Below are 18,465 nucleotides of genomic sequence, written 5' to 3' on the forward strand. Positions count from 1 at the left end.
CTATAAACAAAATCGAACTCTTGCTCATAATCTATAAAACTATAAAACCAAAAGTATTTGAGAACTCAGATTCTCAATTATTAACCTGAGAGTGAAAATTTGGTCGACACATCCTCTATCTTTTCTAAAACCGCACGTTCTTCTCTTAAAACTTTCTCTACAACATCTCTCAGTCTAAAAAGTATCATATTACGTAACAATTTGCTACCTACAGAGACCAGACTAATGCCTCGATAATTACGACACTCTCTCTTATCACCTTTCTTATGCTGTAATTTACTTAAAGTTTTCCTAAAATGGTTAGGTACTTCCCTTTTTTCAAAAATCACATTAATAATCTTCAGTAACTTATTTCTAACCTCAGAGCCACCATTTTTAAGAAACTCATTTACCACACTGTCAGTAACTGGAGCCTTATTATCTTTTAATTCTTTTAGTACTGTCGCTAATTCTTCCTCACTAAACAAATCTTCCTTCACATCCAAGGTATCACAAACTTTTTCATTTTCATCTATATCTTTTCATTGCAACTGTATCTCGGTTTAGCACATTCTCAAAATGTTCCACCCATCTTTCTTTAACTGTCAGTAACTGGAGCCTTATTATCTTTTAATTCTTTTAGTACTGTCGCTAATTCTTCCTTATAAAAAAATCTTCCTTCACATCCGAGGTATCACAAATTTTTTCATTTTCCTATGTATCTTTTCCTGCAACTCTATCTTGGTTTAGCTCATTCTCAAAATGTTTTGCCTATGTCTCTTGAACTCTTCCTTTATCATTAATTTTGGCCCCATTCCTATGTTTAACTGGGACAAGTCCTAATTGACTACTCCCTCTCGAATTATTAACATGACAGTACAATATTTTTCTATTATGGCGTCTAACTGCATTTTCCAGTTCTTCGGCAATTTTATCCATGGCCTCCACTTTGCACCTCCTTAGTTCATATTTTAATGCTCTCTCCACTTTCTTTACATTCCTTTTGTTTTCATATGATCTATCACTCCAATAATTCTTTTACAAGCCCCTTCTCCTCTCTATTAAGCATAAAGCTTTTTCACTAATATTCCTAGCTGCAGCCCCAACTTTCCTCCCTAAGACACCGTCAGCAACCTCACAAATTGTTTTTCTAAAATTATTCCAACCATCTTCCACATTGTCAAATTTGAAACTCTCAAGTTTAGTATTCAACTCTTCCTGGAAAGTTTCTCTCACATTCTCATCCTGGAGCCTATCAACATCATAACTCACCGGGAGGTAGTTACCCTTCCGAAATTTCAGCTTTTAATTAACCCTAGACACTAATAAATGGTGATCATTACTTTTAACATCAATAACAGCACTTCTATATACCCTAGTATCTTGTATTGATCCTGCCAGGCTTTGGTTTACTATAATATCAAATTAAAAAAAACAAGTTTTTTTAACTGAAAGTAAGGAGCTACATTAAAACTTAAAACGAACAGAAATTACCCCGTATGTGAAAGGGGCTGCTCCTTCTTCAACGCCTTGCTCTTTGCACTAAATTTTGACTCTTTCTCTCAACTCTACTTTTTAAAACAGTAAAAACTTTAGCGTAAAGAGCAGGGCGTTGAAGAAGGAGCAGCCCCTTTCATATACGGGGTAATTTCTGTTCGTTTTAAGTTTTAATGTCGCTCCTTACTTTCAGTTAAAAAAAACTTGTTTTTTTTTATTTCTGAACGTTTTTTAGTTAATCCATGTTTTGATTTCGGCTCTCCGCAGATGAATAATTAAAGCGAAATTTGCATATTTATTTATTTGGCTAAATGGCTTTCCCATAGTTTTGATCGAGTGATTTTGCGAAAAAAGAAGGGGAAGGAGGCCCAGTTGATCTCCAATTTTTTGGGTACCTAAAAAGGCAACTAGAACTTTTAGTTTTTACGAACGTTTTCATTAGTAAAAGATATACGTAACTTACGAATTAGCTTACGTAACAAACTTCTATTTTCATATGTTTTTATTACGTATATGAGAAGCTTCGCCCACTCGTCAATACCTCGTCAATAACTCTTTGCATTAAAGCTTAAATTTTGTCCCCTGAATCACAAAGACCGTGGAATAAATAGTTGAAATTACTAAAAATCCTTTAGCGTAAAGAGTGAGGTATTAGGAGGAGGTTAACCCCTTATATGCGTAATATTTTCTGTTCGTTTTAAGTTTTAATGCTACTCCATACTTCCAGTTGAAAAAAACTTTTTCATGTTTATTTTCTCATTGGTTTTTAAATAATGCTAGAAAATGCTGCGCCCCCTTTATGGAAATCTTCTTCCCCCATGACAAATTCCTCCATGGAAGATTTCTCCCATATAGCCCCCTCTTCTCAACCCCCCTCCCAACCAAAAAATCCCCCTGAAAACGTCTCTACATTTCCCAATAACCATTAATATATGCAAACACTGGTCAAAATTTGCAACTTGCAGCCCCTCCCACGGGGACTGTGGGGGAGTAAGTCGTCCCCAAAGACATAGTTATAAGGTTTTTCGACTATGCTGAATAAAATGGCTATCTCAGAATTTTGAACCGACTACTTTGGGAAAAAAATGAGCGTGGGAGGGGGCCTAGGTGCCCTCCTATTTTTTCGGTCACTTAAAAAGGGCACTAGAACTTTTCATTTCCGTTCGAATGAGCCCTCTCGCAAAATTCTAGGACCACTGGGTCGATACGATCACCCCTGGGAAAAAGAAAAAAAAACAACAAACAAACAAATAAACACGCATCCGTGATTTGTCTTCTGGCAAAAAATACAAAATTCCACATTTTTGTAGATAGGATCTTGGAACTTGTACAATAGGGTTCTCTGATACGCTGAATCTGATGGTGTGAATTTCATTAAGATTCTATGACTTTTAGGGGGTGTTTCACCCTATTTTCCAAAATAGGGCAGATTTTCTCAGGCTCGTAACTTTTGATGGGTAAGCTTAGACTTGATGAAACTTATATATTTAAAATCAACATTAAAATGCGATTCTTTTGATGTAACTATTGGTGTCAAAATTCCGTTTTTTAGAGTTTTGGTTACTATTGAGCCGGGTCGCTCCTTACTACAGTTCGTTACCACGAACTGTTTGATAGTCAATAAAGTTTACTGTCTTTCCATCACGTGAATACCATGTTAACTTGTGGGCCATTTTATGACCAAACACCGTATTGGTTATAACTAGATTGTTATACCTACAAAATTGCAAAAATCTGTAGCCATTACTGTTTTCTTTTCCTGTACCAAATTTACCTAGGCTAGGATACCATTAATCCGTATTTCTACCGACCTGGGCGTTAAATATTTCTACCTGGGACCCTGTCTATTTGCTCCTGTAACTGTAAGTAAAGTTTCTCGAGTCACTAGTATCTCTGTCAGTCGGTACTGCAGTGGCATATGCTACTATAACTGATACCCTTAACTTTTTAGTAATAAAATGAGCAATTAGTATTCTATTATTAAGACCTTCCGAGCCTAAATAAGGACTTAGCAGATTCCTTATTCATCATGAGCCCGATTCCTTGTCTACGTACCCCATCCTTATTGCCTGAATGAACAAATTCTATATCACCTAAATCTTGCTTTCTACCCCTGAGATGTGAGTTTCTGAAACTCCTTTTAGGTCTAGTTCCAATCGTCTGAATTCGTCAGTCAAAATCGTGATACGATAATCATTTTTTAACGTCGTTACATTCCAAGTTTCAATTTTCATGTTCTTTAAGTCATTGAAATTATTTTAGCCTCAGGAAAACGGAAAACGGGGATCACGTATCTTCTCAAGTCTACATAGAAGCGCCTAAGCTGGCCTAGAACCGGGTAGCAGGAAGTCCCTGGGACATCCAGTATGAAGAATGGAGGCTTTGTGCAATCCCGGATCAATCTGGTCACAATTGAATTTCGGCACTTGGCAATGCTCTTCTATCAACAAGAGTCGAAATCCTGCACAGATAGTCTCAAGCCAATTACCTGCCACTCCTTATATATTCATGCCTACAAACATTGTGCTACTACAGGAAGGCAGCCCATAGCAGGTATATTAGCTAGGAAGAGGATTTTAAGCCCGAAAACGCCCGTCAAAACAGACCAAGGTAAACGTAAAAGGCAAAGAATATGGCATTGGACTTTACAGTCCGTACTGGCGATGCTGATCTCCGTTTCTTGGCCCTTCCGATAGGAAGTGTAATGAGAGGCTGGGGACCAGCCATCTTGTGCTTTCGCACAAATCCCAGAAGAATTATTGATTAATCAGAATCCCGTGCGAATGCTGTGTCGTTAACTAGGCTATAATTTCCTCGAGGGTCGCCACTCCTCAATTGGTAATAGAGCTGATCGCAAGGTCCCCACTCTTGCAGGTACCCCGAAAGGGTCGAGGCAGCCCTTGGCAGAGGCCGTTGTCCATAGATCTGGATCTTACTCCCTGCCGCAGTTGTCCTACTATAGAGGATCCTCCCACGATGGTGTTCTGTGTCACCATGCGATTTAACCCATTGCTGGAAGAAAACTAATATTACCTTTGGATTTTTTTTTAATATTTTTGAAATCCCTGATTTCCGTCTTCTCTACTTTATTAGTATGAAAAGTTGTTTACTTCGCTTATAGATGGTATTGTTTTCTTTTGTTTGTAGTTTATTTACAAGAATTGTGTTTATTTGCTGTCACTATGTTTCTCAGAAGTCCATGAATCACTTAGTTAAGAAAGCAAAGTATATACAAGGCAAGCAATGATTTTAAAGAAGCAACAAAAATTCTTATCTTTGAAGTTAAAAATAAAAAAATTATAATCTATGCTGCAAGCGCTGGGTGTCTAATACTATTCCAGATGCGTTCGAATAATTGTATTGCGAACTGCCTACTTACCCTGTCTGAAGTCCATTCGTGTATTTATTGTATAGCTTCTTTTACGTTTAGTATGGATGTATAGGACCCATCATCTTTTAATATCATTTCCAACTGAGAAACCAAAAAGACTTCTTTTCTAGGACGCTAACTGATTCAGAGTTTGTGAAAATGTTCGAATGTTTCGGCTCGATTATACAGAGCAATCTACTTAGAGATAAGAAAACGGGTCTTCCCAGAGGAGCTGGATTTATAAGGTAATTTTAACTTCTGTAATTATGCAGTGATTATGAATGGCTTCATGATGATGACTAATCGACAACACTGGACAGTCCTGGATTAATTAGCATAATGCTCAGTTCCACCTTAATCTTTGTAAAACCAGGTGCTGTAAAGGGGGAGTTTTAGAATTCTTTCTTAGTTGCTTTTATTCCTTTTTCTGTGAAATTTATCTGGCCTAGTAGGGGGGGGGGTTAAATAAAAGAAAAATTAAAGAAAGTTTTTTGTGTGCTTGTGACTATTTGTGTAACAAACATTGCCTCATGTGAAAAATTTTCAAGCAACAAAGTACTAACTCATAGTTCCCGTTTTATGACAATTTTCTTAGCTACTGATGTTTTTGTTGTAGTTGTGAATTCACCCTAGTGTAATATGAAGAAAAGAAAAAAAAATATCATAAATGGTTATTTAATCACATCAACTAATAAACTAAAGAAGAACCCTTCGCATGTATGTCAAAATCTGGTGACATGGTGCTGTAAATGGAATCGGTCCAAAACCAGCCGTGTGATAAGGCTGTCATGGTTTTTTGACCATACCTTTGTGTCGATTCTCTTGCTGTAGTGTTTTCTCAGAATAGGCTCCTAACGACGTTTGTACCTTCTAGAGTAATTGAGATAACAATTACTCTAAATGACAATATTTTTTGTCTTCTTTACCCATTCTTCGTAGGTATGTCCTGATAAGCGACATTTCAGATCACTTCCCTATTTTTTTTTGAAAGTAGGCTTTCCTGAACCTTCATCTAGTAGAACTGCATTTTGAAAGAATTCTCCTTGTCGTTTCTCCGAAAAAAATATGCAACTTTAAAATTAGGTTTAACTCAACTGTTGTGGGATACTATTGATTCTCTGAGTCATATTTTAATACATGTCATGAATTTTGTAGTGATTTACTGAAGACTGTAATTCTCCAAAATCTTCGTGAGATTGGTAAAAAAAATTAGATCTTATAAACCGTTTGATGCCTTCCGGTTTGCTCAAGAGCAGGAGAGGAAAGAATAAGAAAAACTAGAAAGTTTCCTCCCAGGTCTTTCTAACTGGATGAATATAAGAGTTACAGGAATCTATTTCAACCTATTATTCGACGATTAAGGTCCAATATTTATTTCATGATATTTTTGGAATATGAGAAAGACATGTAAGCCGATTAATTCAGCCCTAGAACCTAGCTCTCTAAGATCAGCTATACCTGAAATTCTAGTAATTAACGATCAGTTGGTAACCGGTAAAGAAGCTGTCGAAAGTCAGCTAGCGTCTTATTTCTCTGTTTTCGGGAAATTCACTGCAGCTGCTGTTTCTGAAGGACCTTCTCATCCTGAATACTTCTTATTTTGGCCCAGCTTGTCTAAAATCAATGGAATTGGAATCCGTAACACAGTCCGAAGTTTGAAAGATACTTCATCAGGCCTAGATGGTGTTCCTACTAAGGATATCAGGTTCATTTTACCTGCAATTCTTTAACCCTAAACTGAGTGTGTTTGAGCTTCTTTTGATGTTGGTATTGTCCAGTATTTAAAAGTGTAAGGGTGATAGTTCTTTTTAGAGTGGTTCCAGAAGCGACCCTTCAAATTATTAAATAAATAAAAAAAGTTTTTTTTAACTGAAAGTAAGGAGCGACATTAAAACTTAAAACGAACAGAAGTTACTTCGTATATGAAAGGGGTTTTTCCTCCTCAACGCCCCGCTCTTTACGCTAAAGTTTGACTCTTCTCTTAACTCTACTTTTTAAAACAGTAAAAAACATTAGCGTTTATATGGTGAATAAAGTGGCTATCTCAGAATTTTGATCCGGTGACTTTGGGGAAAAATGAGCGTGGGAGGGGGCCTAAGTGCCCTCCAATTTTTTGGTTACTTAAGAAGGGCACTGGAACTTCTAATTTCCGCTAGAATGAGCCCTCTCGCGACATTCTAGGACCACTGAGTCGATACGATCACCCCGGGGAAAAAAAACAACAAATAAACACGCATCCGTGATCTGTCAAAAAATGCAAAATTCCACATTTTTCTAGATAGGAGCTTGAAGATTCTACAACAGGGTTCTCTGATACGATGAATCTGACGGTGTGATTTTCGTTAAGATTGTATGACTTTTAGGGGGTGTTTCCCCCTATTTTCTAAAATGAGGCAAATTTTTTCAGGCTCGTAAGTTTTGATGGGTAAGACTAATCTTGACGAAACTTATATATTCAAAATCAGCATTAAAATGTGATTCTTTTGATGTAACTATTGGTATCAAAATTCCATTTTTTAGAATTTCGGTTACTATTCAGCCGGGTTGCTCCTTACTACAGTTCGTTACCACGAACTGTTTGATGGACCAGTCTCTCTCCTGCCAGTATGCGGCAAGATTTTTTAAAAGGTCATGCTATCAAGACTCAAAAGCTTTCTTGATGCTAAAAAACTTCCTTCATGAATTCCAGTTTAGGTTTTGTGCTGGTAGTTCGAGTGAGCATGCATGAGCTGCGCTATAGTTTTTATTCATTCAACCTTGGATGCTGACTTAATCCCAGCCGCTCTATTTGTGTGTGTAAAGAAGGTATTCGATTCATTAACATACAACATACTTTTAAGAAAGCTAAGTACCTGCTGAGTCACTTTCTCAGCAGGGGCCTCTTCCAGGCCACTCAGCGCGTCCCCAGACGACGGATAGGGGAACGTCCTTCAGATATGTAGGATACCGCCATGAAGATGGGAGGCGCGGACCAAGGAGGGCCCAGTTTCTGGGGGTCTTGAAATATAACTGGAACACCCTTACCTGAAGGACATAAATACAGTTGGGGGAGGAGAGTGGCCCCTCTGGTGTGAACTGGGCAGGGCACACCAGCGTTTGGAAACTTCCCACCAGTCACAATCCACTCCCCCAGCAATGGGTGAATTGTTGGTGATGCAGGACGCCAAAAGGGTGTATAGTCGGCCCCTGCTAGGAACAGAGAGGAGTGGCTTACCGCTGTCCTGACCTCAGCCAAGAAACCACTTTTTTCACTTCTCTAAACTCAACCTGCCGCAACTCCTACCCCTGACTGAAGATAAATGATCATATAGACGCCACATCAGTAACATAGTGAATGAAAAGACCCCAAAACAACCTTCGAGAATGGATGGGACTTAAGTCAACTAAGCCATGTCATACTGGCCGCATTGGAGTATGAGGAATCGCTCTCTCTTCGTTCCATTCATATATTTTGAATAAGAAGATTTGTGTTGGCAAGAACCCTCTAAATGACTTTGAAGTTGAATCTGGAGTCCCACAAAGATATATCCTGGGACTAGGACTTTTTTGCTTTTTTTTATCCAGTAAAAAGTGCATTCCAGTTTTGTTACCGTTTGTTTTACCCCACTTCACAAAAATACTTTTGTTTTATTTGAAAGAGTTTTTCATGGTTTAATGTGAACTTTTGAGCTCTTAATGTTTCCAAGTCCAAGTATTTGTTTTCTTTCTATAATATACATAGCTTTATCGGGTTTTCGTGTGGTACATACGTTAGGTGGTACTCTCCCTAGATCTGAAAGGGATTACCGCCGATTTTTTAGAATTCGACTTGATGAGAATTGGTCTCACAAGTTCCACATTGATACATAAAGGTTAAAATTGCCTGGAATCTGGCCATCCTACTTAGGTTGAAGCACGCTTTTCCCGGATCTATCCTGCGGCTCCTTTTCTTCACCTTGTTTCACTCATATGTTACTTATTGTCCTATTATATAGATTTCTACATTTCAGTCAAACTCGAGGAGCACAGGGTCTCTCCATGAGAAAGCCAGACTAGTTACAAATTAGTAAAGTAGTACTAATTTTAGTAAAGCTTACAAATTCGTCTGTTGTTATACCCCTGTAAATCTCCGTTCAGTTAATATCCTTGCATTAGCTTCGTTTACTCTTGCCCGACTGCATGGGGCACTTCGAACTCTATTCCATCCCCCTCCTTTTGCATCTGACAGCTCGTCCTATTACTTACGTTGTTCTAACAACTTAAGAGTCCCTGCCACGTCTTGCGTTCGCTCTGATCGTAGCCCTCTTGTGGCACAAGTATAATCTGTATATTGTTACATATGTGCTTTTTGTTTATTATTATTATTATTTTTTTTGCCAGGTCTGTAGAGTCTCGTATTGCCTGATTTGAGTTTCAGGCTTTGTCATATTTAAATAAACTATCTCTCCTTCTGTCTCTTTTTTCTTTTCTCTTTACGTGAAGCGTAAATGTTTTACGTAATATGTTTTAAATGCTTAATAGTCTAATAGTTCTAAGGGTTCAATATTAAATTTTTTTTTTCGTTTTACTTTTACAGGCAATGGAGCCTTTATATGGGGTTTTTGATTGTATTTATTGATTTTTCTTGATTTTTTTTGTTGAAATATAGTTATACTAATTGAATAGGCTTTAATAGTAAACAGTGCTGACTTATCTCTTAAACATTTTTTAAATGGATGCAAAAAAAAATCGAACTATATGTGCTTGGAGTTGCAAATTTTACAGACAAATTACATCTTTTAATTCGAAATATTCTTCAATATTGCCTAAAATACTCAAATCTATGACATCAAGCAATTTTGATGACTTGAAATGATCCTCTTTCTGATAAATTTCTTGCATCCACTGTCTCAGGATGTGATTTTAAGCTATGGATATTGTCTCGACTTTTTTTTATGTTAATGACCCTCTTCACGTAAGGAAAGTTCGAGCCATGTATGGTAATGTACAGAAAATTGGGAGTGCTGGCAAAAGTGCCCGTTTCTTGGAGCAGCTGAATCCCTCTTCCCTCTTTGAGAAAATTTGCAGTTAGTCACACTGGAATTTATTTTAAAAGAAGATGAGATAGTAATTCCTTAGGATGGAGTGGGATAATTTCGGTCCAGCAGATAAAGTTGCACATTGACATTTATGGAGCTATTTCTGCAGGGTTGGATAAAATGATATTATTTAAATAATTAGCCCCAAGAAATCGTACTCTAAATGCCTAAGATTCATTTGTTGACCTTCGTGTCATCACGGTGGGAGGATTTACAGGTTGAAGCCTTAATCTGAAATTCATCAGTAAGGTTTTGTTCATGGGTCATCTATTTTGAGAATCTAGTGTTATAGCCCATAGTTCAGCACAAAAATTCATAAAGAAGTGACATTAGTATTTTTTTTATCAAAATGTAAATTTTTGCTTTGGATTTTTGTATTTGCTTTAGTTCCCTTTCCTCGCTTTTGCTATTTTATTTAGTCACGACCCCAGTCTAAATTTTGAATAACCAGCAAATATAACAACGTGATCATCACATGTACATCTCGAATTTGACATTTTCGCTAGAACCTAATCAAGTTATTCTCCATATGGCGTTTCTCAAGTCAATTTGATTGATACGACCCAAAATATATCCACGACTTTGTCTAAAGATATATCCTAAAAGGATATCGCTTAGCACTTAGCAAATTTTAAAATATCTGAAAACTTGGACATTTTTCTATGGTAAAGATGGATAGATGAGATTGGCGTGACAGAAGTGGCAAAAATATCTAGTCAAACTCAAATACAACTGTAAATACCCAGTGAAGTAAATCAGAAAAGGAATATTAATACTGTCTTTATTTGATCAATATTGGCATTTATACTGTTTAATCAATGACTATTAAAACTTTGTTGGAACGAAATTTTACACATTTTCTATTTACGTACACCTAGATATGATACTAAGCAAGAAGCTGAGGTGGCCATAAAGGAGATGAATAAAAAGCAATTGGAAGGTAGCAGTTTACCATTGGTTGTTAAAGTAGCTGAGGAAGATAGGAAAGCTAAAGTGTCATATTATGCAGGCATGCAAATGGGACTCTCTGCTCCAAACGCTTCCATTCATACTTACCTACTAGACTATAATATGTATGGTAAGTCACCCATCACCTAGCTTTGAAATAGAAAAGTCTAATAGCTAGATACTTGGTTAAAACTATTGAGAAATTGTACCACAATGAAACTAGGCCCAACTATAGCAAAATACCGTATTCCTTGATGTGTTGTTACTATTAACAAGAAATGCTGAAAGCGTCTTGATCTTGTATTTTTTTCTTTTGAAAATATGCTGATAAGCTAACATGCAAAAGAAGAGAATTGTCAGAGACTGAAAAGCTCTCAACGTGTGATCCAAATTTGAAAAATGTCTAATAAGATTAGTTTTGTAACTTGTCTTTTCTTTGAATCCTAGCAGTTAGTTGTGAAATAGATTTCTGTTTTCAATGTTATTCATTTCATCTAATAGACAAAAAAATACGTTTACGACAAAACTAGAACAGGAAACAAAGCTCCAACAAGCATATGTTGTGTGGAACATTTTCTTGTGAATAAGTTTGTCTAATTAACTCACTTCGCGCGTTGTTGTTATTTTTTTCCAGTAAACGAAAGCATTACGAAGATAGGTTCCATATAGCTCCACAGCTTTAACCTATTATCCTCTCAATTGGGAAAAAGAAGAGAAATGCTAGAAGGAGATAGGGAATGAAATAGCTAGTCAGTTTCTTTTTAAGATAACGAGGATAAAGAGAAAAATAAGGTAAAATTCAAAAGTAAACATCATTTACAACTTCTTTTTATTTTTTTTTAAACGATCACAATCACTATCCATCTTCTATAAAAGAGAATTGAATTGAGAATTCATTTTTCGATCAAAGAAATTTACTCTAGATTACCCATTGGGCCTTCGGATTGGCCATTTTTTTTTTTTTTAATTATAATATGACGAATCAAAAGCTAGTACGGTCTCTAGATATATTCTGGTGATTAAAAAAGAAAATTACCCGCATGCATGAGGAAGATGGGTATTTTCTCCATGCATTAGGACCTTCTGGATGTCTGCTATTAAAGTGATTCTTCTCTAGGATGCGCTCTTTATTCTCCAACATTTATAAAACAGAAGGATTTACATTATTTTAAAAATAAATTGCAGCTAAAGAACCTCGGATTTATTACCGCTGACGTAATCTGGATTTGAGTAGCCTCATTCGAAAGTTGACTCAGTATATGCTATCTGTCGCGGCACCTTAATTTGGTCAAACCGTCAATATGTTTCCACATTTGATGAATCTCATTATCTGTTGGTCAATCATTATAGGAAAAAGAAGGGGGGGGGGAAGAGTACCTTGGGGACTCCTAAAAGATGAGCATAGGACCCGAGTAACAGAGGGACGGGCGGGAACTGATAATAAATCGCAGAAGATCAAACTTTTGTATCTCTGTATTTGGTAAAGTAACCATATTAAAATATCAAAACTAGCACATAACTATTGAGCTTAAGGATTGTTTGCACGGATGATATTGAGTTGAATCTTATCAATACTTAATTCCAAAACAAGAAGATTTGGTGAGACAATATTAATTGGGCAAGAAATAGAAACAATCAATTTAAGTTGAGCTGCCGTTACGCGGGGGAATTTTTGGTCTGCTGTTAACCTAAAGCAACTCATGACACTGAAAAATGTCAATGATGGCAACTTGCCTTATTAAAATTGCTCCCAAAGGGAAAAGCGCTCCCCACTGATCATAAGATGTATGGTGACTGTAAAATCCCAATTTTATAAGCTGTTTCAAACCAAAAATTTTCAGAAAAGGTTGGATAATGGGCTTGGATTATGAACTTTCGCTATTGCGACGGCATGTCTTGCCCAGGAATTAGCTAGTTAAAGCAACCCTTGGAGCTTGTTAAAGCTTAAACTCTGTTTACGCAGGTTAGCAAGATAATAAGTAGCTGAAATAACTAGCTGAATAATAACTAACTAGCTAAATAACTTAGCTGAAACTTTGACGAGAAGCGGAGTCACATTTATCATAAGAGAGCTGGTTCAGAGTAGGGAGGGGGGGGCTATGATAGGCAGCTTGAGTGAATCTAATAAAAGGTACGGAGAGTGCAGTGGATCTTCTTACTTCTAACTGAATAGTGACATCGGGTAATGATTTTAAAATAATTATTTCCTATTTTAGGATAAAAGGACCTGTTAGATCTGTTCGTTAATATATTCGTTAATATATGATTCTATCATATAATGAATTTAGAGGTAAGCATCTCAATAAGTTCTCAATAATGCCTTCAAAGAGGCAAGAAGGAGCAAAACCGTGTCATTCCCCCAAAGAAGCATTTAAGCTAACCTTATCAGGCACAGAGTGGGTAAAAAGGGCTTGTTTAACAATGTATATAATTCAAACTTGAATTGACGCAATGGCTCATGGTTGGCATAGTATATACTGCTCAGGTAGGATATATGCGGAGGTCAAGGAGAACTGGGGCGAAGAGATTTACCTAAAAATGGGATTGGCTCCGGATGATTTCCCCTTAATTTATGTAAGGGGAAATGTTATTCCTCTTGGAGAATGTAGGAAATATTTAGGGAGAAATAGATTGAGGGATGGTCCTTATAGTTGCCCTATGTGTGAAGAGATGGACGAGTCTTTGCAACATTTTTTAGGGGATTGTAGGGAGTTGCGCTTGGAAATATTTGGTAGGGAGGTTGGGGGAGAGATTGGATTTCGGAAATTTTGAGAAGTAGGTGTTACTTAACTCTAAATAATATTAGAAAGTTCGTCCGGGTAGGTATGAGGTATCGTGATGTTTTCTTAAATAATTAGTTTAATGTCTTTTCTGTCTATGTTTGTTGCTGTATTTTTTTTTCACTTGTTTTGTGTATGTCACCATGGCCCAATTGGACTTTTCGTGTGAATAAATCTATCTATCTATCTATATTTTTCTTTTAATCTGCTGGCTTCTATTAAACTTGTACTACTACTACTAGCAACACAGCTTCTAAACTTCTAGAAACCGCAAAAGCAACTCAACGCTAGTTGAGTTGTCTTTTCAGTCTATGTTTGTTGCTGTATTTTTTTCACATTTTTTCACATGGGAAATCGAAATAAACTTACTGATATAAATCTTAGAAAGAAATAGAAAGCTGTATACAAATAAACAATGGCAAACTCTTGGTCGCTAAAAGTCTTAAGTATTTAATGTATTTCAGTTATTATTATTTCCTCCAAAGTTACATTAAAGAGTAAAATTGCATACATTTTGTCAGTGACTGTCATAGCTCAGTGGTCAGAAAAGCCTGTCTAATTTGCAGAACGGTATTACCTCTACTGCCGCTGATGACATGACACAAGATAGCAATATAAATTGTCTTGAAATGAAGCTAGTTGTCTTTAGTCGTTAGACTCCTAAGAGTTTCTGTTGCTAAAATGCACAAGTGATTCCGTGTTTTACCACAAACCAACAACTAATTGACCATTTACATCTAACAGGAAACTATATTTTTGCTTCCCACTCAATAAGGTACTAATGCATGTTTCGTTGTTTTCTAGGGCCATTTAATGGGTACTATCAAGGACCAAGTTTTATAGCCCCGCATATTAGACCCCGTTTGCCAGGGCCTAACCAAGGACGCGGGCGTGGAAATGTTTTGCGCCTCAATAATCGTCGTCCAGTAAGATAAAATCAAAGGAACCTGTGAAGAAAGCTGTGTTTTCTTGTTTCCCTAGTGGTGTGGGCAAGTTAAAAAAAAGCATTGAAACTGTGTACTGTTGTACAGAATAAAGTATCGGTATTTTTTTAAATTAATGTAGTTTATTTTTCAACCCAAGAATATTGTTATACAAATGTTGGCTTGGAACACAAACACTTTTGTAGTAGAATATGTAGGAACTACCTAAAGGGCTAGATCACAGGCTTCCAAAGTGATAGCATTGCTATTTACGAGGTTAACTTTCCCAGGGATCAGCTGGGCTCTTAATGGTCGGAAGGTTTGGCAGCTGGGGAACCTGTTGGCTAGATCAGACTGGTATTTTGAAACTCGGCGTTTTCAGTGTAAATAACTGCTTTAACAACTGACTTCTTTGAGAAGTACAGATACTTCAGTAAAAAAATTTACTAGACTAGTTAGCACCTCGGATGGAGTCCTCTGCGTAAACCTCTCCAACGAGTATTTCTTCATATCTATTGAGCCGTAAGGGACAGACTTTTTTGTCCCTTATCTCTTGAAGGAACTATTTTCTTAAGAAATTTATTTCTTAAAGTTGGCTTTACTCACCGAGTAAAGTAAATTACACTAAAAGAAACATGGTAAATCCTACTTTCAAACACTTCGTGGTAACGAACTGTAGTAAAATATGTCTGTAATAAGCTAAGGTAACTGTAATAACTATGTCTTTGGGGACGACTTAATTATGTTTTTGAGGACGACTACCTTACTGTAATAAGGTAAGGTAACTGTAATAACTATGTCTTTGAGGACGACTTAATCCCCCACAGTCCCACTTAATCCCCCATACAGAGGAATTTATCATAGGGGAAGAGAATTTCCATAAAGTTGGTGCTGAATTTTCCAGCATTATTTAAAAAAAAACAATGAGAAATTAAATAAAAAAACAAATATTTTAAACTGAAAGTAAGGAGCAATATTAGAGCTTAAAACGAACAGATATTATTACCTATATGAGGGAGTTCGTCCCCTCCTCAATACTTTGCTCTTTACGCTCAAATATTTTTAGTAATTTCAAAAGTGCTATCTATTCTACTTAACCGGCCAAGGGGTCATTCTTAAAGAACTGGAACAATATTCGAACTTTAGTGTAAAGAGCGAGGTATTGACGAAGGCCCTACGCCCTGTCTATGTACCCCATCCTTCTGCCTGAGTAGAGAAATTCTATATCATCTAATTTCATGCTTCCTACCCCTAGGATATGGGTTTCTGACACTCCTAATAAGTTCAGTCCGAATCGTCTGAATTCGTCAGTCCTAATGTCGACACGATAGTCGTTTTATAACGTCGTAACATTTCTAGTTCCAATTTTCATTTTATTTAAATTCTTGAAATCATTTTGGCCTCAGGAAAAGCAATGATCTGGATACCAGTGCAGGACGGAGATGAACTTATCCTCTCAAGTCTGCATCGAAGCACTTAAGCCGGCTTACAACCGGACAGCAGGAAGTCCCTGGGACCTCCAGTATGAATGTAGACTTTGTGCAAGCATGGGCCCATCTTGGTCGCAACATGGTTTTCAGCACTTAGCGATGCTCTTCTATCAATATGAGTCGAAATCTTGAACAGAGAGTCCTAAGTCTATTACCTCCGACTCATTATATATACATGCCTACAAATATTATGCTATTACGGGGAGGCGGAGGCAACCCACAGTAGATAAATTAAATAGGGAAAGATTTTAACTGTGAAAAAGCACCCTGAGCCTTGGCTATTCCACTTTTAACATCTTCACTGCTCCCACCGTCTTTACTAATAATACTGCTAAGGTAAATGAAGGTGCCCACCTGATCAATCTTTTCGTTACCCAAGGTCACTTTTTCATTTTCACTTATTCCTATCCTTAGTGACTTAGTCTTCTTAACATTAACTTTCAAACCTATTCTAGCATTCTGAACTCGCAAAACCTCTAAAAGTTCATTCATTTTACTCAAACTTTCATCTAGGATGCTTAAATCATCAGTATAATTCAAGTCCAGGAGAGTTTTCCCTGCCCATTTGATTCCGTGGTGTCCCGTTGCCTTTCCTGTGCTCCTTAAGACAAAATCCATCAAAACGATCCATATAAAGGGGGATAGATCACAACCCTGCTTAACTCTTGATTTAATACAAAACCAGCTGCTAACCTCATTTCCTACCATAACGTATTTGTCTGAAAACATTGAGTGTCTTCATTATCGTTGAAAAATGTTAGAAACGGACTTTATCCTCTTAATCGCTCAACAATCCACACGTTATGGCTTACCAAAATTGACATGATTCCATAAAGAACAATTATATTACTAAAGATTCAAATTTTATTACAAAAATGATATCTACAATGAAATGCTACCCAGCTATCACAGGAATACAAATAGAGAGTGAACCAGGCAGTCTAAAAACAAGTCAGTTGACTGTCCTGTAGATCATTAGCTGAACAGGAAGAAAATCCAAATTGATAAAAGGTTTGAATGAGTCGTTTAAAGACCGGAGACATTAACTCCACTTACTAAATTCTTAGAGATTTTAGTCTTTAGAGTTTATAAATGTCGAATGTCGAATTTTCCTACTAAGCTCATAATAAAATAACTCCGTAACAATAAGGTTTAGAAAAAGCATGTTGAGCACACCAAACGCTAAAAAATGGAATTTTTTTTCTTTTACATTTTCTCCGTTCTTTGTTTTATGGAGGTAATCAGTTTGACAACTAAGCTTACAAATTGTACCTTGACTACATCATCGAGATTTTCACGGAATGGGCTTCCGGAAAATCATGGATCTGGATCTCCAAGAAATCTAATAGTAAATAAGAAAGATGCTAGGCGCGCTATCCCCAAAAATTTGCCATATATGTAAAATGGAGAAGCCACAGAGAAAGTGGGACAAATAAAAATAGCGAAGAAAAGAAAGAATTTAAAATATTCTACCAGTATTCCAAAATAAAGGCAGAATATGTGGTGCAGAATACAATATATTATTTAATTTTACATTATTATTTTATTTTCTCGTTTTTCTGGGAGTGATATTAAATCCAAAGGCAAACTTATTGGACTTCGAAGTTTTTAAACAAAACATGCATCTCAAAATTTGATTCGATACCATACGGGTTAGACAAGGGCCGGATAGTAGAAAAGGGACAAGAGGGAGGCATATTGCCCTCCAGCAACTTTCGGCCTTTAAAGAGGATAATAGAACTTTCAATTTCCAATCGAATAAGCCCCCTGCCAAGTTTCTAAGATAGACAACTATCTTACCACTTGAAGACCACTTCAAGTTTCATTTGAAGTAGATGGGAAAAAGTTTTTCGGCACTTTTCTGGCCCTTTTTGGGCTGTATTTTGAGGGGAAGCTATGTATTTATTTATTTTCCTTCTGTGTTTGTTTCCCCTTAGCTCAAGGTTTCATATAAGTTTCGGAGAAATCGAAAAAATATGGCCCCTTTTTGAGCCCCCTTTGCTAGAAAAGGGACCAATCTTTTGAACTTTTTTTGTGCATTAGTCCCCTTGGTTGTTTCAAGATGATCAAGAAAAAAAAAATTTTGTGGCTCATTTCGGAGCCCTTAATCCCTCCTCCCTTCCCATAGCAAAATGTTGAAGATTTTTCTACCAAGAGAATAATCCCTGAAAGCTTGATACCACTGGAGTCCCAATATCAAGCATTCGCTCCCCCCCCCTTTCTGCTATAAAATCTATCTGTAAAGAATTGACATTTTACATAACTTAAGCCTTAAATATATTGTTTACACGTTTGAATACACAGAAAAATTTTATATAAATAGGAAAAGAAAATTATTACCATTCAAAATCTCTGAAAATAAAGCTCCTGGTAGATTTGCCCCACCCCCCCCCCCCCCCCTCTACCGCAATAAATTTTCTG

The 18,465-nt window shown here is 36.8% G+C and overlaps 1 protein-coding gene across 2 annotated transcripts in view; it reads left to right on the forward strand.

The window, feature by feature from the left end:
• Window positions 1-14,687, forward strand: part of LOC136025048 (sex-lethal homolog) — a 31,353-nt gene extending 16,666 nt beyond the window's left edge. For both annotated transcript variants that reach the window (XM_065700725.1, XM_065700724.1), the window contains exons 5-7: window positions 4,978-5,091; window positions 10,782-10,981; window positions 14,436-14,687. In XM_065700725.1, coding sequence (XP_065556797.1) covers window positions 4,978-5,091; window positions 10,782-10,981; window positions 14,436-14,566 — 445 coding nt within the window. In that variant the 3' untranslated portion in view covers window positions 14,567-14,687. The remainder of the gene's footprint in view (window positions 1-4,977; window positions 5,092-10,781; window positions 10,982-14,435) is intronic.
• Window positions 14,688-18,465: the final 3,778 nt, after the last annotated feature.

This window comes from Artemia franciscana, chromosome 3 (genome assembly GCF_032884065.1).
Source record: "Artemia franciscana chromosome 3, ASM3288406v1, whole genome shotgun sequence".
Lineage (NCBI taxonomy): Eukaryota > Metazoa > Arthropoda > Branchiopoda > Anostraca > Artemiidae > Artemia > Artemia franciscana.